At 33.0% G+C, this 27,993-nt stretch overlaps 2 protein-coding genes and 1 long non-coding RNA gene across 4 annotated transcripts; 1 reads left to right on the forward strand and 2 right to left on the reverse strand.

Annotated features, from left to right (window-relative positions):
- Positions 1–12,731: 12,731 nt before the first annotated feature.
- On the reverse strand, positions 12,732–18,569 carry LOC107958469 (uncharacterized). 2 transcript variants are annotated; one of them, XR_001700626.2, is made up of 3 exons: positions 18,195–18,569; positions 13,250–13,598; positions 12,732–13,167 (listed from the first exon to the last, which is right to left on the reverse strand). It is a non-coding gene; the product is annotated as an uncharacterized lncRNA (long non-coding RNA). The 2 variants fall into 2 exon arrangements; XR_001700624.2 differs by having other exon boundaries at positions 13,250–13,648.
- Positions 18,570–20,019: 1,450 nt separating this feature from the next.
- LOC107958468 (lamin-like protein) lies at positions 20,020–21,129 on the forward strand. The gene is made up of 2 exons (XM_016894247.2): positions 20,020–20,427; positions 20,638–21,129. Exons 1-2 carry the CDS (start codon positions 20,259–20,261, stop codon positions 20,985–20,987), a joined length of 519 nt encoding a protein of 172 aa, XP_016749736.1. The 5' UTR covers positions 20,020–20,258; the 3' UTR covers positions 20,988–21,129.
- Positions 21,130–23,726: 2,597 nt separating this feature from the next.
- Positions 23,727–26,521, reverse strand: LOC107958467 (putative receptor-like protein kinase At1g80870). Its single transcript, XM_016894246.2, has one exon. It carries the CDS (start codon positions 26,129–26,131, stop codon positions 23,975–23,977), a length of 2,157 nt encoding a protein of 718 aa, XP_016749735.1. The 5' UTR covers positions 26,132–26,521; the 3' UTR covers positions 23,727–23,974.
- Between the last annotated feature and the right edge of the window lie 1,472 nt (positions 26,522–27,993).

Genomic DNA, 27,993 nt, shown 5'->3' on the forward strand with positions numbered 1-27,993 from the left:
GATTTGTGAAAGATTTTTCACTGATTGCTTCACCGATAACTAAATTATTACAGAAGAATGTTGAGTTTGTATGGTCTGATGAGTGCCAACAAAGTTTTGATCAATTAAAGAAAATGTTGACAGAGGCTCCGGTGTTAACTCAGCCTGAATCAGGTGTGCCATATGTAGTATATAGTGATGCGTCTCTGAATGGTTTAGGTTGTGTATTGATGCAGTCAGGAAAAGTTGTAGCATATGCTTCTCGACAGTTGAAACCACATGAGAGAACTACCCTACACATGATATTGAATTAGCTGCCATAGTATTTGCCTTAAAAATTTGGAGACACTACCTATATGGAGAGAAATGTTATGTGTATACAGACCATAAAAGTTTGAAATATTTAATGTCGCAGAAAGAGCTGAATTTGAGATAGAGGCGATGGTTAGAGCTGTTGAAAGATTACGATCTTATCATTGATTATCATCCGAGTAAGGCAAATGTAGTGGCAGATGCACTTAGTCGGAAATCATCATTATTTGCTCTTCGGGCGTTAAATGCTCATTTGTCTGTTAATGAAAATGGTTCTATATTAGCTGAATTAAAGACAAAACCAGTATTCTTTCAACGAATTCGGGAATTGCAAGATGAAGATCCGAAGTTGGTGTTGAAACGACAAATGGTTCGGAATAATTTGAACTTAGATTACTCTATTGATAATAGTGGTATGTTATACCATCGTAATAGAATTTGTGTCTCGAATAATCTAGAATTGAAGAAGGATATCTTATCAGAGGCTCATAGTAGTATGTACTCGATTCATCCGGGTAGTACGAAGATGTATTGTGATTTGAAAAAAATGTATTGGTGGCCTGGTATGAAACGAGAAATTTGTGAATTTGTGGCAAAATGTTTAATCTGTCAACAGGTAAAAGCTGAACATCAAGTGCCTACAGGTTTGTTACAACCTGTAATGATTCCAGAATGGAAGTGGGAACATGTGACGATGGATTTTGTATCTGGATTGCCAGTGACTCTGAAGAAAAAAGATTCGATTTGGGTGATAGTAGACAGATTCACTAAATCAGCGCATTTTATTCCGGTCAGAACAGATTTTTCACTTGATAAGTTAGCGGAATTATATGTGTCAGAAATTGTGAGATTACATGGGGTGTCGACATCAATTATTTCTGATCGAGATCCGAGGTTTACTTCGAGATTTTGGAATAAACTACAGGAAGCTTTAGGTACTAAGTTAAAATTTAGTATAGCTTTTCACCCTCAGACAGATGGACAATCAGAGCGAGTGATTCAGATTTTGGAAGATATGTTAAGGTGTTGTATACTCGAGTTTAGTGGCAACTGGGAAAGGTACTTACCTTAGCTGAATTTGCTTATAATAACAGTTATCAAGCTAGTATCAAAATGGCACTGTTTGAAGCTCTATATGGAAGGAAGTGCAGAACCCCGTTGTATTGGTCAGAATTAAGTGAATCGAAATTAGTCAGAGTGGATTTAATTGGGGAAACTGAAGAGAAAGTTCAGATTATTCGGGAAAGTTGAAAGCTGCTTCCGATCGTCAAAAGTCGTATGCAGATTTGAAAAGAAGAGATATAGAGTTCAATGTGGGTGATCGTGTGTTCTTGAAAGTTTCTTCGTGGAAGAAAGTTTTACGGTTTAGTAGAAAAGGAAAGCTGAGTCCACGATTTATCGGACCATACGAAATCATTGAGAGGATCGGTCCAGTAGCTTATAGATTGGCCTTGCCTCCAGAACTTGAGAAGATCCATAATGTATTTCATGTATCTATGTTGAGACGATATAGATCAGACCCTTCACATGTGATTCCTCATACTGAGATAGAGCTACAATCAGATATGACTTATTTGGAGGAACCAGTGAAAATATTAACTCGGGAAGTTAAAGAACTACGGAATAAACGAGTACCGTTAGTAAAAGTGTTATGGCATCGACATGGATTGGAGGAGGCAACCTGGGAAACAGAGGAGTCAATGAGATCACAGTATCCAAATCTGTTTTCAGGTAACAAATTTCGAGGACGAAATTTTTAAAGGGGGGGAGAGTTGTAACGGCCTAATTTTCAGTGGTGTCGGAAATAGTGATTTGAGATCACTAAATTCGACAAATAAGATTGAACAAGATAGTAATTTAATATTTATGAGTCAAGTAAGAATTTAGAAGAATTTGTGAAATGGTGAAATTAGTGAATTAAAAGAATTTATTAGGTCAAACGGGTCAAAAATGAGGTATCGAGACCTAAAAGTTGAAAATCGAGCTATAAATATTTTTATAAATATTTATAGAGTGTCATTGAGTTAGTATTAAAGTTTCGTTAGAAAATTTTAACGTTTGGATGGCTAATTAATTAAAAAGGACTAAATTGAAAATAGCGCAAATTTGTTAAATTGTGAGTAAATAGCTTAAGTATTTAAAAGGATGGATTTAAAGAGCAATTAGACCCAAAGGTTAATGGCTGGACGGTTTGGGTATGAAATAAGCAAGAAAACAATGTGAACAAGGGGCAAAATTGGAAATAGCATAAAAGTTAATAGTTAAATAATGATGTAATTGAAAAATCTAGACATTTCTTCATATTTTCTCAGCCAAAACGCCATAGAAGGTTTGGAGAAAGCTGGTTTTTCATATTTTTACAACATGTGAGTTTAATTCTTACTTTTCTTGATAATTTTTATGTTTTTATGACTTTTACAATTAGGTCCACTTGTAGAATTCATTAGTTTTTTATTTTATGGGTGAAATTGGAAGTTACCCTGGATGGATAAGGGAATTTTATGATGAATTATTATGAAATTTAAGTTCTAATTTCATATTAACGTGGTTTTATTAAGTGATTTTGATAGGAAATGATATTTAGGACCTAATTGTGAAAAAGTTGTGAATTGAAGGTTTCTATTGAAATTAAGAATATAAAAGGTTTTGAAATAGTTTATAATGATAAAATAAAGTGTTAATTGAGAAAAATTAGTTCAATTGATGGGTGAATTGAGCAGGGACTAAATTGTGAAAACTGTAAATTTTGGGATAAAAGTGCAATTTTGAAATTTGAACAGCATAAATTGTGAAGTGAAATAGAATTGAAATGGATGCTAATGAAGGAATGATTTGATAATTATAGATCAAGAAAACGAACTGAATCGTGGAAAGGAGAAAATTCAAGAATAGTCCCTGAATTTCTACGACTTTTGCAAATTAGTCCAGGTAAGTTCATATGGCAAAGTTCAATGTTTTGATATGAAAATCTTATGATTGTTAAAGTATTTTATTGTTGATGAATACTATCAATTTGCATTAACTAATGAATAATGTGTAACTAAAAGTACAAATTAGTAGGAACAATGGATTTGAGTGCTTCTATTCTGTGACCCTGATGAATTGACGAAAAATATGTGATAAGTGTGCCCATTTAAGACCATAGCTGGGCTATGGCATCGGTGCAATGTGATAATGTGACTCCGTATAAGACCATAGCTGGGCTATGGCATCGGTATAATGTGATAATGTGATTTCGTATAAGATCATGTCTGGGATATGGCTTCGGTATGATATGTGAACCGTGTAAGACCATGGCAAGGCTATGGCTTCGGTGTGTGATGCGTAACAATGTGAAAGTCCATAGTTTACTATGGCAATGTGATAATGAAGCACTCAATTCCCTTATTGTTCCTTAATTTGACAATGAAGTAAATGAGAAATAGGCCTAAGGGAGTTAAATTGTGAGTAGCCATATGGAAATTATTCTAATGAGTTATTAATGAAATTGTGATTTGGAGGATGAAATAGTTAAACTAATAGATATATGATTGTGTACGATATTTGATATGATTTGTGTTTATATGCCTATGAGCTTACTAAGCTTCAATAAGCTTACTTGTGTGTGTTTAATATTTTTTTGTAGATTGACTTGAAGTGAAGTGGGTAGATCGGATCAACACAACAGGGCACACTATTCAGATCAATTCTGGTAGTTTTTGTTTTATGTTTAAAGATTTATATGGCATGTATAGAGTTTGAATGAATTGAAGTAAAGATGTTATGAACTAGTTAACAATATTTGTACTAAAACAGTTTTTGGTAAGTAGCAGTAGTTTGACTTTGAAAATTCACCATAAATTTTGGAAATCGAGTTAAGGGCTGGGAAAAAAATGAGATTAAAGCCTAATGAGTCTAGTTTCATATAGAGGAAACGGTGCATGCAATTGGATTTTATGTTATGAGATATTTAAATTGTGGTGAGACAGAGTCTGAATGACTTCGAGTTCCCCTGTTCTGATTTTAGAAAATCATTAAAAATTGCACAAAAATAATTATGAGTCATACTATATATGTATGGATTCCTCATTGGGTCTATTTTTAAGAGAAAGAAACAGCATGGTTATTTTAATTTTGTACAGAGAGAAATTTGGTTCGTAGTGCACAGGGGTCAAAGTAGCCAAACCCTGAAACAGGGGAGGATTTAACTAATAAACTGTACTAATTGGACCAACCAAAAATTATAAAAAAAAATTGGTAAGTAGATATATGAGTATAAATTCGGGGAAAATTTACGGATTTGGGTTTCGAGTTTTATAACTCGAGATATGAATTATTTAGCAACTATGACGCATTTGGACAGCTTGTCTGAAAAGTATGATATAAATTATCTAAATTTGGTTAAGTGCTCAAATAAGTTTAGTAGTGCCTTGTGCTCGACTCCGCCAACGGTCTCGGGTAAGGGGCGTTACAGGAACTCTGCTAGACAGCTTATTTTGAATCTGTTTATGATTGTAATAGTGAAAGTATGTGTGTTTGTAATGGTAATATTCCGGGAACATATTGTGACTTTGTTTAAGGTGTGATATTGTATTATTTATTAATATTTACATACTTACTTACTAAGCTATAATGCTTACTCCCTTCCTTTCCTTTTTCCTATAGTTTCGCAGATGTTAGCTCGAGTTGGAGGTCGCCGGAGGTTAAATCACACTATCAAACTATTGATCGATATATAAAGGTTTTAAAGTATTTTAAGTTTTTGGCATGTATGGAGACTCGTTTAATTGTTATTAAGTTGCTAGGAATTGCTTAAAATGTTGACCTATGTTATTTGAAGGTCTCTATTGTATAAATTCATTTAATGTAGATAGTCTTGATTATGTTATTAATTAATTGATGCAATTTATGAATGTGCATGCTTGCCTATGTATGTGGTTGAATTAAAGCATGATATGGGCCTTGTAAGCTCTTTTTAAGGGACAACTTGAATGTGTTTGAAAAAGTTTTAAATTAGAGTGAAATTATGAATCAGTTTTTATACGATGATTAGTGATTAAGTCCGGTAATGCCTCGTACCCTGTTTCGGTGTCAAACACAGGTAAAGGGTGTTACATTTAGTGGTATCAGAGCTATAGTTTAGTCGGTTCTCGGACTTACCTAGTATGTGTAATAGTTAAGCTATACATGCCACATTACTACCTGTGATAGTGTGAGCCTCTCGATCCTGATGAAATAGTTCTGTTGAGACAGAAGTGTTTTCCAACCGAGCTACCATCGACAGTGTAAAAAGGTGTTAAGTAGGTTCGTATAATTTGGTGGATATATTGGTGTACTTAAATTGATCTTGGTGACTTGTGATGATATGTGTGAGATCAAGTGTAAAATGAAATAGACATAAGTGGAGAAATATAGAAAAGTGAAAAGAAATGAAAGTTTACCTCGTTATAAACTCATCCATGTTCGTTTGACATTAACATGATATTATGTGTCTAACTTATTTGACTAAGTGAATGCGATAAATAGATTTACTCAAATTTGTGGAATGTATGTTTGAGTGCATTTGTTTTAAAATATGAATATATGTGTAAGTCTGTCTAAAGTGAATTATATAACTGTGATAATATTAAGATAAAATGAGACTCGTAAAAGGTAAGAGTAATAGTTCATGATGTTTATGTGATAATGAATGAGCCGTGAATAAGAATTTCTCTTGGAATATGAAAGATGAGATGAAGGGAAAGTTTATATTATGATAAGTGTACATGTTGATTTGCAATTGTGTGATGCTATGAGTGTAACTTGTGAAATTAAATGAATGTTATGAGTAATTCTATTTGAGAATTATGAACGCATGTATAAGTGTATTTGTTTGTATAAGATGATAGGAGGGTTGTGTAAAATGAATAAGCATGTTGAGTTATTTGAAGCAAATTATATATATACTGATGAGTGTTAAGTTATATGCATGAATATATAAGAGGCAAGTTAGAAGTGTTACAGCCTCACCCCCTTCCAATAAGATTAATTGACAATGTGATAGCATTTGAGAATGGTTTAATAAATGAACTCAGTTGCAGAAAAGATGTCAGGTTAATATGAAGATTTTCTGAATTTTGAAATGTTACAGTTAAAGAAAGATTAGACTTAGTTAATTAACTCATGCAGGTATGATGCTTAAAGTATATGATTGCTGGATTTTTTTTTTAAATTCATATACATGTAAGCTCATATGAGTTATAAACAGTAAGCTCTTTCAAGTTCAATAACGGGAAGCTCATGTGAGCTGAGTATCGGAAAGCTCATAAGAGCTATGGTGTGCCCGCAACACATGCAGGACCCCAACCAAATCGGTAACCCTAATGACATGTCATTTGTATCCTATGAATTCTTACAGTTCAAACGGGACTCGGTAATTGTTGGATATACAATCGGTATTTATACATGGAAATTATATAAATCACATACATATAATTCAATATAAAACATATAAATATACACTTTAATTACATGAACTTACTCGACAAATGTACGTAGATATGAAGGCGACTAATCCGATATTTTTCCTTTGCCTCGATCTAACTTCGTACTAGGTCTAATTGGATCTATACGAATGAATTTAACTCAATTCAATATAATTCATAGTCAATTTAGTCCAACACACCTTTTTTGACAAAATTATCATTTTCCCCTATACTTTTAATTCTTTGCAATTTTGTCTCTAGGCTCGGAAAATGAAATTCATACAATTTAATCCTTACTCAAGCCTAGTCAATTTTATACATATTAATAACAACTCATATATTTCACAAAAAGCACAAATTTTACCATAAATTTATCATCTTTTTCAATTCAATCCCTAATTGATTATTTCATCAAAATTCTCTTTACAAAAATTGTTTATCTAACATTAACCTTTCATTTTCTATCATCAAACTTCAAAACTCAAATATGTTCATCAATAGAAAAACCCTAATACTTTAACAGTTTTACAAATTAATCTCCGAGATAGCTAGATTAAGCTACTATGACCTCGGAAACATAGAAATAATCAAAAACGAGACAAGAATACATACCTAATTGAGCAAAATAAGCTTGCTAATTTCTCAAGCTTCCATGGCTAGGTTTTCTCTTTTTTTCTTTTATTTTTGATGGAAAATGATGATAATAGTTTATTCTATTTTATTTAATATCACTTTAATCACAAACTTCCAAAATTAACTTTAATATTTCATGAAATTTCAAATGATGACTATTCATGCTTATCCACTAAGCATTTTAATGGTCTATTTACTATATAAGGACCTCCAATTTCAAATTCTATAGTTATTTATAGCTGTTAGAACTCAACTTTTGCACTTAATGTAATTTAGTCATTTTCGTCAAATTAGGTATTTAAACAGTAAAACTTCTTACAAAATTTTTATGCGGTATTTCTATATACGATAGATCATATAATAATATTAAACTAAAATTTTTTCCGACTTCGAATTTGTGGTCCCTAAATCATTGTTATGATTTAACTAAAAACGGGCTGTTACGATAATTGTGATTATACTTTTAAAAAATTACTACAATTTGAATACAATAAAATATTTTCAGCTTTTTTTCTTCTCATTTTTATTGGCGAAAATTACATGATCTAAATATACTAAACTATGGATAGTTTTATGTGAATGTATCTTTGAGATCACTTTATTGTGAGGATTTGATCAAATTAGTTCTACTACTATTAGATAATCAATTTAGTCATTATATAGTTAAAAAGAATCAAATAAGGCAAAATTAGAATAGAGTTAATATTTATTGTTTAAAAATACCATTTGTTGTTTAATAAAGTTAATACTTTTTAAACTTTTATAATTGTATAAATAAAATCTCTTAAAACTATATACGAAGAAAATAATTTTCAAAATATTTTCTATACAATGAATATTAACTTATTTTATTTTTTTTAATGCAACAACTCTCGAAATGAATAATTTGTAAGACAATTTGACAATTAGATGGATATTTACATTTGTTTATTTTAAGCTTTAAATCAGCCTAAAACAGTAGTCTACTTCTGTGGTTGAAGTTGGTTGCGAATTCTATTAACTATGCATAATATCTTAATGTCAAAACCATTAATGCATGGTTGGAGAAAATTAAAAAGTAAAAAGTAAAAAATTAATAATGTTGTTTGGAATATCAATAAAATAAAAATAAGTTATATAAATGTTCACTCAATTATTAAAAAAAGTTTTATTTAATCATTCAATTTTAAAAAATTATAAAATTGTGTCAAGTCTGCTACCCTAGCATGAAATAGCCTGTCTCAGTGGCATGTTCTTAGGTTTCTTGGTTTCTTTTGTTAATATTCAAGTTTGACGGCTTCAGTCTACCAAACTCTTTTCTTTCTTCAAAATAGTCTTTTTGTCTCTTTTGCTCATAGTCAACTTGGACGACGGTAGTCTACCAAGTATCTCTTCACTTCCTAGGATAGTACGTACAACGGGGCTTTCTCACTGGCGTGCAACCATGGAAAAAAAATTTGCTGAGTTAACACTTGATGAAGAAGAAGCAATTTTACAGGCACAAGTTGAGCCGAATCTGGAAAAGGATGGTAATTCTTTTCAGTTGGTGGGCTATTTTTTAACCGCAAGCGCTATTCACTTCCAGGCAATGAAAAACACTATGGCGAACCTTTGGCATCCAGTCCGAGGAGTTCAAATCCGAGATTTAAGAGAAAAACGATTTCTATTTCTATTTTTTCACGCTATGGATACGGACAGAGTTTTGAAGGGTTGTCCATAGACATTTAACAATCACTTGCTGATTTTACATGCGTTACAGTTGAGGGAAGATCCATTAAAAATCCTTTTAATTTTTTCTCCTTTTTGGGTACAGATCCATGATATTCCAATGGGGTTTTTCTCTGAAAGTTTGGCACAACAATTAGGTAATTTTTTGGGTAAGTTTTTGGAGTATAATAGTTCAGATCTGGGGAGACAGGATTGGAATTTCATGATAATTCGGGTTCAATTGGACATCTGTCACGCATTAAAAAGGAAAAAATAGATTATCTTTATCGAGAATTGTTCATACGTCAGATTTAAATATGAAAGGCTGACTCTTTTCTGTTTTTATTGTGGTCGGTTAGGTCACAATGATTCTTTTTGTGAGGCAAAGATGGCATTAGGGGTGGAAGTGACGGTAATGAGTTGGGATTTGTCTTTACGAGCGCAATCCAAGAGAGTTTTTGCAATGAAAACTATCTGGTTACGTGAAGATGGAGAAGAAGATTAAGGTAAAAGTTTTAATGGAGAACGCAAGTCAGAATACAAGCTATTGGAAATAAGGCGAAAGATGGAAATTGGAGCAACCATTGATCTTGTTTTAGGGATTAATTTAGAAGGTAATTTGCCTTCTTCCTCTTAATGGGGGGAAAATATATTGGCTAACCAGGCCTATTCTACAATGGAGCATAATTTGGAAGAAAATGTGATAATTGGAGAGGAAGGACAAAAAAGACCTAGGGGAAAATGAAGATTCAATATTTAGAGAGGATGGTGACACATCAATAGGAAGGAATAGAAGAATGTTAGGCAATACACTTTTATCATCGGCGGCTACCAAAAGGCAAGCCGACTGGTCACAATGAAAATTCTAAGATGGAACGTTCGTGGTTTGGGGAATCCGCAGACGATTCGAAGACTTTAGCATACGCTGAAGAAATATAATCCCCAGGTGGTCTTCTTTATGGAGACAAAGATAAACAAGATTCAAATGGAACGAGTGCGAAGAAAATGTGGCTTTGCCAACGGTATTGATGTGTATCCCTAATGAACTAGATGTGGTTTGTGTTTGGCTTGAAAAGGTGATGATATTATTACACTTAAGAATTTTTCAAGAAGGCATATTGATGTGCTTATTAAAGATCCTGATGATGGAAATAAATAGAGATTTACAGGTTTTTATGGTTCTCCATATGCACAAGATCGGGTTGAATCATGGAATTTATTAAAAAATCTATACAATAACGAGGATCTTCCTTGGATTGTTTGTGGGGATTTTAATGAAATCATGTATAGCTTTGAAAAGAAGGGAGGAGTGCCTAGAGATGAAAAACGAATAGAAGCATTTTGAAATGTCCTAGAAGATTGCCATCTGATGGATTTGGGCTATTCTGGCAATTGGTTCACATGGGAGAGAGGTAATTTACCAAAAACAAATATTCAAGAGCGTTTAGATAGAGGAGTGGCTAATGAGAATTCGATGTTTATGTTCCTAGAAGCGTTCATTCAACATTTGGTACATTCGGTCTCTGATCATTGTCCTCTTCTAATTACCACAAAAAAATATGACAATAGGAAGAACTGGAAAACTTTTAAATTTGAGGCGTGGTGGGTCTTGGACGAGTCATTTGAAATTGAATTTAAATCCCTTTGGGAAAGGGCATCAGGAGATTTATTGCAGAAGCTGAATTGTCCAAAAACAGGCTTGGAGAGATGGGCTTTGAACATATGCTAGTCCTGAAAATGGAACAAAGAAGTTTTATCCTCAAAGCTATCTGAATTGATGGAAGCTGAAAAGGAGTGATAATAATTTAGTAGAGCTGATTGACACGAAGTTGCAGTTGAATTTTGAGATCGAGAAGGATGAAAGGTACTAGGAGCAAAGAGCTAGAATTAATTGGCTGAAATTTGGGGATAGGAATACAGCTTTTTTCACAGCCAAGCAACACAGCGACGAAGGAAAAATTGTATTCAGAAGCTGCAGAACATAAATAGCAGAGAAACGGATGATATCCAATAAATGTCAGCAATTGCTAGATCCTATTTCCAAGATTTATTTGAGGCTGGGAAAAAGAGACATTATGAAAATCTTTTATCGAGAATTGGGCGTTGTATTTCTGAGGAGGATAATCACAAGCTCACGGCTCAATATACAAAGGAAGAAATTTAGGAGGCGCTCTCTAGAATGGGACCTACAAAGGTATCTCGTGAAGATGGATTTTCGGCCTTGTTTTTTCAAAAATACGGGTACATCATTGGGGAAGAGGTTTCACTTTTTTGTCTTTAACGTATTAACGGAGATATGGAGGTTAGTCCAATAAATACGACTCGCACTGTTCTTATTCCTAAAAAAGCCAACCCGACTAATCTTACTCACTTTTGTCCCATTAGCTTATGCAATTTTATTTATAAAGACTATATAGATTTTGAGAAGTCTTCGAAAAATGCATTGATAATGCACAGAGTGCTTTTGTGCCAAGAAGATTAATTTTGAATAATGTTCTGCTGGCGTATGAAATTTTACATACTCTTAAACGGGAAAAATTTCGAAAAAATGGACTTATGGCAGTTAAACTTGATATGAGTAAAGCATATGATAGAGTATAATGAAATTTTGTACAGGAGATGATGACGAGAATGGGTTTTGATTCTACGTAGATTAATTCTATTATGAAGTGCATATCTACTGTCTCTTACTCGATGGTTTTTAATGGTCAAGTAGGGGAAAATTTTCAGCCAAAAAGGGGTTTACAGTAAGGAGATCCTTTAAGTTCATTTTTGTTTCTGATCCATGGAGAAAGCTTATATTGTCTTATGAGACTGACACTTCACTAAGGTCATTTAAAAGGGATTAAAGCTAGTAGAAGGGGGCCACAAGTATCACATCTTTTATTTGCAGATGACTGCATTTTGTTTGAAGAAGCTACGGAGAAGGGGGCCTATCTTTTGAAGAAAATTTTACGTGAGTATGAAGCCTGCTGAGGAAGTATGTCAATATTGATAAGTCGAGTATTTTCTTTAGCACTAACGCACAAGAGGAAGACAGACAATCGGTTACTCGTATACTTGGAGTCCGAAGTGCAAATGATCTAGAACGTTATCTTGGTCTACCTAATATGGTGGGTAGAAAGAAGAAAGAATCGTTTCAAAATTTGAAAGATAGATTCAAGAAGCGAATTGACAATTGGAGTATCCGGCATCTCTCTCAAGGTGGGAAAGAAGTTTTTATCAAAGCCATTCTTCAGGCTATTCCGACGTATACAATGACTTGTTTTTTATTATCGAAATCATTGTGTGCTGAACTCGAGGGTATTGTTGCGAAGTTTTGGTAGTAAAAGGATCGAGGTAAGAGGGGCATTCATTAGTGTGATTGGAAAGACCTTTGTACCATAAAAGACATGGGTGGTTTGAGATTTCGTGATCTTAGTTGGTTTAATATTGCTTTATTAGCCAATCAAGGTTGACGCCTTATTAATTTTCCAATTTCTTTATTAGCCCAGGTTTTAAAAGTCAAATACTTTCCAAATTCAGACTTTGTTAATGCACAATTAGAAAATTTACCTTCACTTACCTGGAAGAGCATTTCGGCAGCAAAAGGGTTACTGAAAGATAGCTTGTGCTGCCATGTTGGAAGAGGAGACCAAATTTCTATCTGGAGCAATCGGTGGCTACCGGGAATTGATATTGGCGGAATTAATGTCGATCCCAACAACACAGAAGCAGAGTTAGTTTCAGACTTAATTGATGTTTCAACAAGAAAATGGAAGAGGACATAGTACAAAAAATTCTGCAAATTTTTTTGGCGGAATAAGCACATGATGACTTTCAAGTCTGGTGAGGAAAATATTCCGGTGATTTTTCAGTCCGAAGTGCCTATAAACTACTACAAGAGGCTAGTATAGATCCTAGTTCTTATTTATTACAGGCCGAAACAAAGAATTTCTATAGAAAGCGATGGAATTTACATCTCCATCAAAAATTGCTATTACTATATGGCGAATCTCATGGAATTTTATTCCTACTCTATCGAATCTCAAACTCAAGAGGATGGTCGCAAACAACTCATGTCATTGCTGTCATAATGCGGAAGAAGATGGTATCCATGTTTTCCTACAATGCCCTACAATTACAGAGACATGGCAACTTCTTAATCTTTCATGGGTCATTAATACCAATATTCAAGATATGTGGGAAAGGCTGACCTTGATCTTCACTATCAGTAGCAGCAAACAATGTCGCCTATTTTGTTGTGCCATTTGGATAATCTGGAACTCAAGGAACTAGCTCGTCTATGAGTAAAAAATAACAATAGGAAGGGAGCTATCGAACCGAATCCAAAGCTATATAGCAGAGATTGACGGGTTGGAAGAAAAGGCACTTACCTTAGTTGTTGGTCGCGGACAGAGACAGGGAGAAAGAAGTGAGAGAGTAGCTATCTATTTTGATGTAGCCTTTGACGGTGAATCTTCCAGATCGGCCTTGGAATGGTGGTGTGGGGGATGACAGGTGAGCTCTTAGCTTCTAAGACGACCTTTCATGCTGAAATATCGTCTCCATTCATGGCAGAGGCATATGCAAGTTTACAAGCACTGAAGTTAAGGCTTTTCATAGGGTTTCAAACAGTAGACATTTTAGGAGATTCAAAATCGGTCATAAAGAAATTTAAATCAGCAACGACAGACAAATCCGTACTAGGGGTAATTATCCGAGACATTCACAGCAAAAAGTGTAACGCCCCTAACCCGAATCCGTCACCGGAATAGAGTTACGGAGCATTACCAGAGTTACCGATTCATTTATCAGATATTTCATTAATCCGATATCTTTTCTTTTCCACGTTCAAGTCTCGTATTCAAGTCATCCGGATCTTTATAAAGAAATTTGTTCGTCGTTTTCATTTATTTTATGTTATAATACATTAACTAATGCTCTAAATAAAATTATCATTTTACCTCTAAACTTTTAATTAATGACGATTTCATCCTTAGGTTAAAATAAAATATAAGTATTACAATTTAATCCTTATTTCCAGCCGTTATTCTCACACAAATTGATAACAACCTATGAATTCTATAAAATGTCAGAATTTTCCATAATTTCAACACTTTTTAATCCTTAAAACATTTTTTCCCTGATCTTGAGCTAAATTAATAATTTCATTCAATTCTGTAATTTAAATAATAAAATAATCCATTTCATGCAAATTGGTCATTTCTAACATTTTTTTTACAAAATTGCCCATAAAATTTTACTTTTATTCAATTTAGTCCATGAGCCTAAAACATACAAATTAGCCATGCTAGCTGAATATTCATACATATTTTTCTCCTCCTCCTCTCCATTCCACATCCTTAATTTATATAACATGCAACAAGTAACATTATCAATAATTTCACTATTTACTTATGTATATTCAAAACTGTCCATTTGCATCATAGTCACTAAATTATTTATATCTTAAGCTACAGAACTCGAAATTAAGATCCGCTAATTTTCCCTAAAACTAGACTTACTTATCTTATTACCATAAAATTTTTAGAATTTTTGGTTTAGCCAATAAGTACAGTTTATTCTTTAAAGTTGCCCCTGTTCTGCTATCTGATAGTTCCGACCCTTCTTCACTAAGAATTAATTATCTCATCGTACGAGATTCGGATGATGTTCCCGCTTATTTATATTGAAAATAGACTATTTAAGGATTTTAAACATGTAAATTTAATCCCTTAATTATTTTTCTCCAATTTTTGATGATTTTCTAAAGTCAGAACAGGGGAACCCGAAATCATTCTGACATTGTCTCACAAAACTTATTATATCTCATGATTTACAATTCCATTGCTTACACCGTTTCTTCTATAAGAAACTAGACTCAATAAGCTTTAATTTTATATTTTATTCATCCTCAAATTAAATTTCTAAAATTTTTGGAGATTTTTCAAAGTTAGACTATTGCTGCTGTCCAAAACTGTTTTAGTGCAAAATGTTGATTTTCATTTTGCCCCAAATTTCACAGTTCATACAATTCAGTCCTTACTTAATTAACCCCTCAATTAAACTAATTTTCTCAATTAATACTTTTCCAAGACATTATAAGTTATTTCATAACTATTGAAATTCAAAATTTCCACATAAAACTCTAACTTCAAACTCTTTTACAATTTAGGTCCCAAACATTCACTTTCTATTCAATTCTTTCAATAAAATCAGAATATAAACAATTTAAAGCTCTAATTCTATATCAAATCATCATATACTTCCAACACATATTCATAGAAACTTTCAATTTCTTTCATAGAATCAAGAACTAATGAATTCAACAAATGGACCTAGTTGTAAAAGTCACAAAAACACAAAAATTTCAAGAAATAATCAAGAATTGAACTTACTTGCAGTAAAAATATGAAAAAAAAGCTTAAGGGAACTCTTCCATGGTGTTTTTTCTGATGAGAATGCAGAAAAATAAAGAGAAATCTAGATAATTCCACTTTAGTCCTAGCTTTATTAAGTATATTTTGCAATTATGCAATTTTGCCCTTATTTTCTTGGTGATTTCATGCTCTTGCCGTCCAGCCCAAATAGACATTGGGTCTATTTTCCTTTTAAACCCTCTTTTTTTATCATTTAATCTATTTAATCATTTCCTACAATTTTGCATTTGATACAATTTAGTCCTTTTTGTTCAATTAGCTATCAATACTTTAAAATTTCTTGACGAAACTTTAATACTAACTTATTAACACTCCATAAATATTTATAAAAATATTTATGGCTCGATTTAAAATTCCCGAGGTCTCGATACCTCGTTTTCAATTCTAATTATTTTAATATATATTTTTTTTGTACATTTCACTATTTCAAAATTTTTCCTAACTTCACATTTAACTTATACTCACTAAATTAATAATATTTCCTACTCATTTTTCGAATTTAGTGATCTCGAATCACTGTTTCAACACCTGTTACAAAAAGCCTCTTTTTCAAGAAATCAACTTCCAGTTTGTTCAAAGATCTAGAAATGGCTTTGCTCATAATTGTAACAGCCAAATTTTTCAGCGGTGTCAGAAACAGTGATTCGAGATCACTAAATTCGACGAGTAAGTTTAGAAATTTTAACAAATAATAATTATAGGCCAAGCGCAAACTTAAAAGAATTATTTTTAATTAGTGAATTTTGCGATTTTAAAAGAATTAATCAGGTAAATTGGGTTGAAAACAAGGTATCGAGACCCCAGATTCATAAACCAAGCCATAAATATTTGTATAAATATTTATGGAGTGTTATTAAGTTAGTAGTAAAGTTTCGTTAGAAAATTTTAACGTTTGGTTAGTCAATTAATTAAAAAGGACTAAATTTAAAATAGTACAAAATTTATTAAATTGTGATTAAATAATTTAAGTGATTAAAAGGAGGGATTTAAAAGGCAATTGGACCCAAATTGTATGGGCTGGACGGTTGGACAAGAAAATCAGCAAAAAAGACAAGGAGAAACAAGGGCAAAATGGGAAATTTCACAAATTAAACATATAAAACAAGACAAAATTGAAAAATCTAGAGATATCATCATATTTCTTTAGAAAAATGCCATGGGAGGTCTGAAAGCTGTTGGTTTTTCATACTTTGACATATGTGAGTTCAATTCTTGCCCTTTTCTTTGAGATTTTTATGTTTTTGTGGCTTTTACAATTAGGTCCAAGTGTTTAATTCATTAGTTTTTGATTATATGGACAAAATTAAAAGCTATCATTGATAATTGTTGGCTGTTTATGATGAAATAAAATGAATTTTAAGCTTTGATTTTGTTATTTGATGATTTTATCAAGTAAATTCAATAGAAATTAATTTTAGGACCTAATTGTAAAAAAGTTGTGAATTAAGGTTTAGTGTTAAAATTCTAATTTTCAAAGGTTGTGTAATAGTTTAGAATGATGGAATAAAATTTTAATTGAGAAAAATTAGCTTAATAGATGGGCTAATTGAGCAAGGACTGAATTGTATGACCTGTGAAATTTAGAGGAAAAATGGTAATAAACATCTTGAACTAAAACAGCTTTGGACAGCAGCAGTAGGTTAACTTTGAAAAATCACCATAAATTTTAAAAATTGAATTAGAGGATGAATAATATGTGAAATTAAAACTTATTGAGTCTAGTTTATCATAGAAGAAACAGTGTAAGCAATTGAATTGTAAATTATGAGATATAATGAATTTTGTGAGACAAGGTCAGGATGAATTCGGGTTCTCATGTTTTGACTTTGGAAAATCACTAAAAATTTGAGAAAATTATTTAGAGGCTAAAATTTATATGTTTAGAATCCTTAATGAGTCTATTTCAATAGAAATCAACAAGAACATTATCTGAGTTCTGTACTGTGATATAATTAATTTTTAGTGAAGAGAAGTCAAAATTGTCAGATAGTGAAATAGGGGAAACTTAAATGAATAAACTGTACTAATTGGCTAGACCAAAAATTTTAAAAATTTTATGGTGGAATTATATGTGAGTCTAGTTTCAGGAAAAATTTACGGATCTTAATTTGGAGCTCTGTAGCTCAAATTATAAATAATTGAGTGACTATGACTCGTGTGAACAGTTTGATGTGAGCATTAATAAGTAAATTGTGAAATCGTACTTACAAGAATGTTATATACATTAAGGATGTGGAATGGAGGAGAGGAGGAGGAGGAAAATAAATAATATATGTTTATAAGAAAATAGTATGAGAACGATACATATCATGACATGTATATATATGACTAGATTCAATATGATGCTTGTTGGGTATGAAGTTGGATTGAAATGTCTAAGACAAGTATTTTATTTTGCGCATCTAAAATATGGTATTTTATAAAGATATGATCTAGCTTTAAGTATGAATGCTTGATGATTAAGCGAAAAATTTTATGAAAAATCAGTTGAGTTACGACTTGATTTTAATGTTCATGTTGGGCTTCGAGGACCCAAATAAAAGTTGTTATATATATATGATCTCAGAAAGTGAATAGTAATGTTTTGATTAATCTGTAAATGTTTTGTATGTACTGGTAACTTGTAACATTCTGTAACCCTGTTTCGACAACGGATACGGGTTAGGGGTGTTACAATAATCTGGCAAGAGAAGCATTAAGGAAGCGAGAAGAAAAGTACCTGGAGGGAGCAGATCTCATTCATCTCCAACGCGACCGAGAAGGGAGAAGGCCAAGGCAACCAGATTGAAAAATCTCCGAAGAAGATATGAAAATATAAGGGTAGCAGCAATGAAATACTTTCTTGGAACTTGGTATCAGTTGGTAAGCTGGTATAGAGATTTGAAAAGACAAAAAGTTAATAGGTACCAGCTATCTTGATAGTGACTGGATTAGGTTTCCAATTTTTTATTTCGTTTATTCTTTATGTTCTTTGTTTCTCTTGGGCCTTTTAAGTTTTTTGGGCTGTTTCTTCTTTTATTTGTTTTCTTTATTCGGGACTTAGTCTCAGAGTTGTAAAGGAGTTTTTAATTTTGTTTATTTGTTTAGTTTTAATAAAATCCAGTCGCATTTTTCAAAAAAAAATTATAAAATTGTCATTCAATTTGCTTTTTTAATTTTTGTAAATACTTAACCGTTGGCTGATGTGGTTATTAAATTAATGACTTGTTTTTTTAATATTCGTTTTTAATACACATCATTTCAATGTCATATACTAATTAAAAAGTTATTAACCCAAATTATCCACTCCGTTCCTCACTCCTCACTTGGACATTAGAGGTTGGTTCATGGTATTGGAAGTACAGGATATTCAATCGATTAACTGACCCGAATTACCATTAATTGAATTAACCGATCTTTTTAAATTCTTAATCGTTAACCGAATTGAAATTTTTTTAAAAATAATTAACTGAACTGAACTTCTTTGGTTAATTCTGTCGTTTAATTGAATTAATCGAAATTTATATGGGTTACCTTAATGGTAAGAAATAAAAAATCGAAGTGAATAATAAAATTTCTAATAATCGAGTAGATATTTATAAAGTTTATCTTATGTCATGAAAAAATAAAATTGTTTTCAAATAATATTACTTTCTTTAAAAAATATTGTTATAATATTTTATTTTATTTTATTTTATTTTACATAATTTTAGATAAAAGTTAAATATAATAATATAGATATTTGACTTATTAACAAAAACAAGAGATAATTTGTTTCTAATGTATATTTAAATCAACTAAACCTTTTATAAGTGATTATTTACTTACTTTATCTTATTCAATATTAAAAAATTAATAAAGTTATGAAATCCATTTAAAAAAAGTAAATGTAAAAATTAAATAAAAAATTATCAAACACACCGTGTGGTGATATCAATTTCATAGTTTTTCATGCATACTTTTAAATATTAATCTGCGAAAAGGAATACACAAATATTTTTTTTATATATAATAACACTAAAAATTATTGCATTTACTCTGTGGGTGAAAAATAAAAAAATAAATAGTTATTATTATAAAAAATTAAAAAGTCTAAATATCCGAATAATAGATAAGATGGCCCGATTTTATCCGATAATCAATGTAACGATTGGGCCTTAGGTCCAAAATCAAAAGGTCCAAAACGGCCCAAAATTTCAAAATTAAGAAGTTATAGTTGATGAACTTTTATATTGTTAATGAATTATATAATGCTAAAAATAAAGTTGTTTGTATTTATTTTTAATGACTTTTAGTATCACATTGTTCATATATAGATTGAGTTTACTTAAGGTATGTTTAGTATTTCTTTTAAAAAATACTTTTGACAAATTGTTTTTGAGAGAAAAATTATTTCTCCTAAATTAAAAATTAATCTAAAAGTACTTTTTTTTTTTAAGCTAAAAATTTTAACTTCTCAAAAATATATTTAAAAAAAAAACAGTTTTAAAAAGTATTCTTAAACTAGCAATAACTAAAAATGATTTAATCAGTATATAAAAATACCTGATTAACCTAGTGGCCTTAGTTGACATTTTTCTAGAAAATGAATGGAGAATGAATGCTCAAATACTAGGGATAAAGAGGGGCCCGCGATTTGCCCCATACTCCAATAATTTATCTTTCTTTGTTTTGGGGATCCCAGTGAGGGAAGCTCCACCAGCTCATTGTGGGCAAATAAACAAGTTGCCATCTTGTCCTGCACCCCTACTACTTTCCCACTCCCCAAAAAGGCAAGGAGAGGGTAACCAAACCTCCCCCAACAATGTTGGTCTCAACCTCGGGCCTGCTCCTCCCGGTGTGCTTGTTTCTTCTAATATTTGGCACTGTCACCGCTACTGACCACATTGTGGGTGCTAACAAAGGCTGGAACCCTGGCATCAACTACACCCTTTGGGCCAACAATCAGACCTTCTACGTCGGAGACTTCATCTGTACTCTCTTTAACTCTCACTTCCTTTTCTATTTTGTAGTCTTCTATTATTTCACTAGTAGCGACCATTTTCAGTTTCCAGCTTTGCACTAGTTTTGCGAATGACTGTGGTTTATATTGGATCTAGTTTGGATACCTAGTTCACTCCCATTCTCTGCTTTAGAAAGTCCAAAACCCAAAGCTGGGTACTTTACTCTGCCTTTCCTTGCAGCGTTTAGGTACCAAAAGACACAATACAATGTGTTTGAAGTGAACCAAACTGGGTATGACAACTGCACAACGGAAGGAGCAGTAGGGAACTGGAGCAGCGGCAAGGATTTTATACCTCTCAACGAGTCCAAGAGATACTACTTCATTTGTGGCAATGGGCAGTGCTTCAACGGCATGAAGGTTTCAGTCGTTGTTCATCCCCTGCCTTCGCCCACTGCCTCACCGGCTGCCTCCCATTCATCAAACAGCTCCAACGCCGCTGGACTGGTAATTTTGCCAAGGGGTATAACTGGTTTCAGAACTTTGGTTGTTGCCTTAGCTTCTATTTGGTTTGGATCTGGGTGGGTTTAGCAGGACTTTCAGTTGGCTGTTTAAGCTTAGGGAACCGTATTTTTTATAAATGATTTGTGACACTTATTTTGCTTGTTTTTTATTTTTAGCGAAATTCGGTTGGTGTTTCGTTGGTGAAAATGATTAACTTGAATTTCACTAATTTGCATATTCTCTTTCTAGTGTATGAGGTTTGAATCTCAGAACCTGTCATTTTTCCCCTTCCCCTTATCTTTAGCATGTCAAATACAAGTCAATTGATTTCCAACAAACAAAGGAACACTCGTACATGTGATAGATGCTGTAATAATTCATCACTGTGATAACTAGTCTCAAGGAAAGTTAACCCACACATATGGCAACAGTTCATGGTGGCAGGTGGGACTCGAAAACCATGCATCTTTATTGTGCATATTGGGTCTTGAACACTCAAGACCTCCGTTTTTGCCCAAAAATCACATTTTCAAATACGATAATATCTAGTTAAATATCTCAATATGCGACCTTGAACACCAAAATAATGGCATATATATTTCTCGGGCAACTGCTTTTGATAGATCTGTACTATAGCAAACAACTTGGTACCAGAACCACCATTGGCTGTTTCACATTATGGTATATTCTGCTTTTCACCATATACGTTAGCATTTTCTTCTGTTGAATATATATATATATATGAAAGTTGGCCTTTTCCATTTCATCAAATTGCTTATTCTGAACTTGTACATATTTATTGGAAGAGAAAACATTACTTATATTTTTCATACTCTTTATATATCCAAATTCTCCCCTTATATTTGGTTATTAATCCATAGCTGTAAACAGGTGCTGTCAAGCAGATATTTCTAAGATATATATTTTTCTTTCTTCAAGGAGTTAGAAATGATATGATCATATATTGTTTCTACTTTAACCTACAAACAGGTACACATTCACTATATATCTAGAGTACTGCTTTTGGATCAACCAGCGGCTTACTTTTCTTCTGGTATTGACAGCGATATATGTCTACATATAATATATTCTGCTGGTATTGATGAGGATATGTGAAAAAAGAAGGGGAATAGTGGCAACTATACTGAACCTCGCTGAGGCAATGTTACCCTTGCTTGAAGCATGTGTATGGTTTCTTCCCCTAGAGAGCAGCCTACTTCACCTCATTCTTGTTTCATTAAATCAAAGAAAACAAAGGTTAGTGATAAGTAGAGTTTATCGGCCCAGAAAATGCCCACCACTACCAAAATGTAAAAACAATCAGGGTGGGAAGGGAAGGAAGAGGGGGTCCATGCCCATGGGGCTCATCCATCCTATTCTTTGCCAATGAGCCGAGCCAGCACCGCCTTGGTCTCCCTCTCGTTAAATTAAGGATTTTTGGGTATGTCCTGCATTCAGAATACAATCTATGTACTCCAAACGCGTCTTTAGATTTCAAAACATCTGTCATCCCATTCCCGACTTTGTTTTTATTTGAGGTTAGTATTCAGTACCTTACACTAGCAAATTTTACTCCCATAAACCATGTTCAAATATAATCACAAACTGTGGTCTATTATCTTTGTTTGGAAACACAATATTGAAAGAAGTCTTCTAAATATAAAGAATTCAATGACGGCATCCTAAAATAATCTTCGAGCTCCTAAAAAGTTGTTGATGGCCATGAAAAATTGGAAATCGCATCATTCCAAACTAAGCAAAACAACAAAAATATGGAAAACAATAAAATTCTTGAATATTCTGCCAAGTAATCTCTTTCATAGATATGTTTAGTCTAATAAAACCCACTCCAATTAAATTTAGGAATTCCAAAAATATTTCATTTCATTAATCCAACTTATCTAATCTAATAATTACAAGTTGATGTTAATAGATTATGGCGTAGATTTATGTAATCCATGCAAAATGACAATGAACGAGATCTTCCGCGTTAACACTGTTTTCTTGTGAGTTCCCTTTGACTGATATCAAAGGTAATCATCACCTGGTTTATTTATCCTTTTCTATACCGTGATTAGCTTTAGGCCATTATTTGTTTAAGAAAAGAAAAAAGAAAAAGGCTTTAGACGCATTTTGTGTGGTAACAATAAGTAGGAAGCCAGCAAACATGAACACCAAAAAATACTAATCAGCAATCATTTCTGTCCCAAAAGTGAGTGTTAAAGTTAAAAACTATCCAAGTAAAACAGAAAAAATTAAATGGGGTGTGGTCCAACATCAATTAATACAAGGCGTTGATTGTCCAAAAATATTGAACACCAAAACTCCAAGATATGTCCAGGAGCATTAAATGTTGAGCTTGAATCTTTCTTTTTGTTTCTTTTATAGTGTCGTCACCACCTACCCGTAATCTGTTAACCTAGTTCTATAAAAATTGGTTGTAGCTTATGATAAAAAGTATATCTTTATAATGTAATTTGTCGAAATTAGGTAAAAAAAGAAAAAGCGAAGGTCCTTGCACCAAAATGCTTTTTCGGGGTCTGTGCACCGTGGATGAATAGTGAAAGCTGCAGAATGTAGCAGAGAAGAGAGGGACAGTACATAAAGAAGCTTCCAGAAAAATAAGACCCCATGCAATGCATTCTCTTCCACTTCCATAAAAATAAAGTTTGTACTGTGAGGAAATTAAATGGATTCCAAGAATACTTCACCATACCATTCTAGCTTGAACCCTTGTTCGGACCTCTTTCCTATATGCAACTTATAATGACCATACTGTTTTCCTACCTACTCAAGCATATGAAATGTCATACTTTGAAAAGCAAATTTGGTAGAAAAGGATCTTCACTTTAGGCATCAATATATGCCTCAAGTTAGTATGGGAAAAAAAGTTACAAGTAATTTATATAATATACATACAACATAATCATCATGGCACACGCACCTTCAGCTCCCCCGATATGCTTTTTGAAGTAAAAGCTTGCAATCAATATCATCTAATCCTCTATTACACTCATCAATAGTCACCAAAAACTAAGCAGAAACAAAACTGAAAAAGGATTAGCAAAAAGAAACTAATCTGCATTGGCCTTCTGTTTTCTCCTTGATCTGTTGTACAATTTAGAAGGTGGAGACGGAGAAAACTCGATGGGAACTGGTGGGAGATCCATCTCCCCTTTCAAGATCTTTACAATCTCCACGATATCCGGCCGCAACTCGGGCATTTTCTGCAGGCAACTAAGTGCTAAATTTATGCACAAGCTAGCTTGTTCCTTGTTGTACTCGTCTTTCAATCTCTCATCTACCAGTTCCAATATGTTTCCGGATTGTGCTAATTGCCTACACCAGCTTATTAAGTTTGCCTTTTCGAGCCTCATAGGCGAAGCAAGCACATGCAATGGTCTCCTACCAGACACAATCACAAGGATCAAAACTCCTAAACTGTAAATATCGGCTTTCTCCATCAAGTAGCCACATCCACCGTACTCAGGCGCAACATAACACAAAGTCCCTCTCATGCTCGTCGTGCTGCTTAGCTCACGACTGAAAAGATCCCCGCTCCACATGTCACTTCCGATCGAATTGTTGTTCTTTCTCCTCCATCCCCTTCTAAAACTGAATTCTCCATTCGCATCACAGTCATCTTGATTCGGTTCCCCGAACTTCTTGCTCCTGCAAAAATAAAACCGTCTCCCTAGATCAAAATGTGGCATTTTAAACCCTTTCTTCCACTTCGTCTTGAGCTGCTTCAGCTTACTATCCTTTTTGCCTACCTCACCCAAATGATCATCTTTCCACCATTCTTGCATCTTCCTGTTGGTCTTTTTTCGGTTTTTCCTGCCTTTCTGTTTCGGTTCTTCCTTCTCGAAACCCTTATCCAAAGCATCAAAGCCTAGTCCTTGCACCTGGGGTTCATTAACATCTTCAGGCTTATCCAACTGAGTTGAATTGTCCAGCTCAATTTTCTCGGGACTTGGCTTTTTGTCATCACCCCAATCAGGATTTGATGGACATATTTGGCTCCCAATCCATTCCATTACATAATCTTTACTGCACAATTCACCACTACCATCCTGCCTCCACCACCAATCCTTTCCCCATTGCTTCACACTCGTCGGCATCGCCACCGCTACCTCGTCAGCGCCCAAATTTGCACTAGAATTCAATTCCTTACTATGATCAATATTACAGAACTCATCATCATAAGGCACAAACTTGGTGTTCCAATCATCCACACAAGTAACCTCCTTCCCTTTCCCATTAACCCCACCCTTACAATCACTCTCACTGGCTAAGTTAGCATTATAATTCAAAGAATTTAAACTCAGAGCCCTAACATTATAACATTTCTTACTGTTTTTTGAAGAAGAAGAAGCTTGTAAGGCAAGTGCGAAGTCTACCTCAGTGTTGTTACTCTCCACTGGAGTTCCAATAGCAGGAGTATGTTCACCAGTAGTTCCTCCCAAAGTCCCAGACAACTCTTGGCTCCTCCCCAAATCTTGACTGAACAAATCCAAACCAAATTCACCCTCCACCTTTATTCTCGACAGTCCAAAATCCGAAATCTTTGCTTTATAATCACAATCCAGCAACACATTGCTAGGCTTGATATCTCCATGAATCACGGGTGGATCACAACCGAAGTGAAGAAACTCGAGCGCTTTAGCCACATCCAGGATGACATCAAACCTTCTTTGCCAATTCATGCTCAGATGACCATCTCCGAAAAGTGACTCTTGCAAGCTTTTATTGGGCATATACTCGTAAACAAGCAAACGCTTGTTTTTCTCGACACAGTACCCCAAGAGGGTAACCAAAAAGGGTGATCTTAACTCACCAAGAATCTGCAACTCGTTTTGAAACTCTCTCTCGGCTTGCAAAGAAAGCGTATCAAGCCTTTTGATTGCAAACAATTTACCATCTCTCACAATGCCACGAAAGACGGTACCTGAGCCACCTTTTCCTATGATATTTGCATCATCGAAATCATTGGTTGCATTCTTCAACTCTTTGTAACAAAACCTTTGGAGCTTAAGAGGAGCACTGGAGTCAAAAGGGATGGTTCTAGCTCGGTTCGAAAGAGAGTTCCAAAGATGATAAAGGAAGTAAATTATAGTGAAGAGAATAACAGCTGAAGATGAGATGGTTAAGACCAAGAAGATAACTCTTGTCTTGTTGAGGAAACTTGGTCTTGGCAAGTTTGGACCTGGAGGTAAAGGCCTAGAAGGCATGGTTTTCTTTTTTCTTCTTGTTTCAGTTTCTGGGTATCTCAAGTTTTCTTGATTTGGTCCGTAGATTTGGTGAAGAAAAAGAATTGGAAACGGAAATCAGGAAATGGGGTTGTTTTTCTTTAATCATTCTTATCGTCAAACAATGTGGTTTTTTTTTTTGTATTTTTCTTGTAAATGCGAATTGATTGCCCTCTGTATCCAATGCGAGGTTGCTTTACAGTTGGATGATGAAGGGGAAAAAAATCTGATAATTGTAGTTTAGTGTTTGATGATTTTTATTTATTTTTTAAAAATGTTTTTTTTTTAGTAAATGTTTGGAATTATGAAAAAGGCGAAAGGAGGGGGTCCCAAGGAGCTTTTGGAGTGTTTGACTGAAAGGGGATGTTTTGTTTGATGCATTGCAGATAAAGAAACTGGGCGCAATATGTGGACTACAGTATGATTTAAGCTAAATTCTTTTGTACACTCACGCGATCTATGTCGCGCGTGATTCATCTTAACTCAAACTACTCTTTTTCTCTTTAATAATTTGGCCTTATAATTTTGTTAAGATAGTTATATCATAAACAAAATTTAATATTATTAAAAATATAAAAAAATTTGAAATAATCAGAGTGTTCCCTGTTTCAAGTAATTCATTATTAAAAATATAAAAAATTATTAAATTTTATTCTCCTCTTATAATTTATTAAATATATATCTATATATTTTTTATTTTTGCAATAAGAAAGGTTTATTTAATATGCGGTAAGCCTTGAAAAAACATGATTACAAAACATTCCCGTTATAGCCTTCACAAACAAAAAATATTCATTTGATTTCGTAATTCATAAGGACTCAACTTTGGAATGATTTATTCATGGATGACAAACTAAAGATTAATTAACCACTGTGATCATTAAACAATTTGATTCTTGTTGGTATAACTTGAATGCTTTCTATTAGTTTCATAGTAATTACAATTATTGCAACTTAACCCAAACTACAATGTTTCTTTCATCAATTTTATTCTTAATTATGGTAATTAAAGTCATAAAAATTCCATCCTAACTAAATTTGGTAAATGAGAATAAGAAATGTAGTGAACCTACCCTGTTTTTTCCATTCAATTCTTATAGTAAAGTTACGAAAATAATATCATACTTAAACTCCGTTTGTTTCACTGTAAATAATTTTTTGAAAAATAATTTATTTTTCTGGAAAATTTAATATTTTTTAGTGTTAAGATAAATCTGTGTAAAATATTTTTTACTGTTTGGTAGATTTCTTGAAAATATTTCATAAAAATTGTTTCCAGTGTAATAAACATACATTTGAGATTTATGATAAAGAGTTTAAATGAAGTAGTAAATTGATTACAAAGTGATGTTAAGGTGAAATTATAGTAAATAACGAATCTTCATGATGTTAAGGATTAAACTATAAATTTTTTAAAATTTATAACTGAAACAAGAGAAGTGATATGCATTAAAATTTATTAAGCGAAATAAGATATTATAATGCATTATTTGATTAAAGTGCTTATATGGTGAAAAATAAATTACACATGGCAATAGGGACTATATTGAAAAGCGTATAAAAGTTTAAGTGTGAAACAAGTAAATGTGTATAAGGAAATTATGATAAAAAGTTTAATGAATGTGTTATGTGGTGATAAAATATGCATAAAGTATTGTAAAAGTTTTTATGATGACAATGACTAAATTCTTAAACTTGAGAAAATATGTGGATGAAATAATAGAAGTGAAATACATGAAATTTGATATGTGAAACAAGATATTGAGGTAAACTATGTGATTAATTAAAGCATAACATGAAAGAAAATTGATTTAATATGATTAATTAGTGAATATTGAACTTTT

Source organism: Gossypium hirsutum, chromosome A05, assembly GCF_007990345.1.
Source record: "Gossypium hirsutum isolate 1008001.06 chromosome A05, Gossypium_hirsutum_v2.1, whole genome shotgun sequence".
NCBI classification, from domain to species: Eukaryota; Viridiplantae; Streptophyta; class Magnoliopsida; order Malvales; family Malvaceae; genus Gossypium; species Gossypium hirsutum.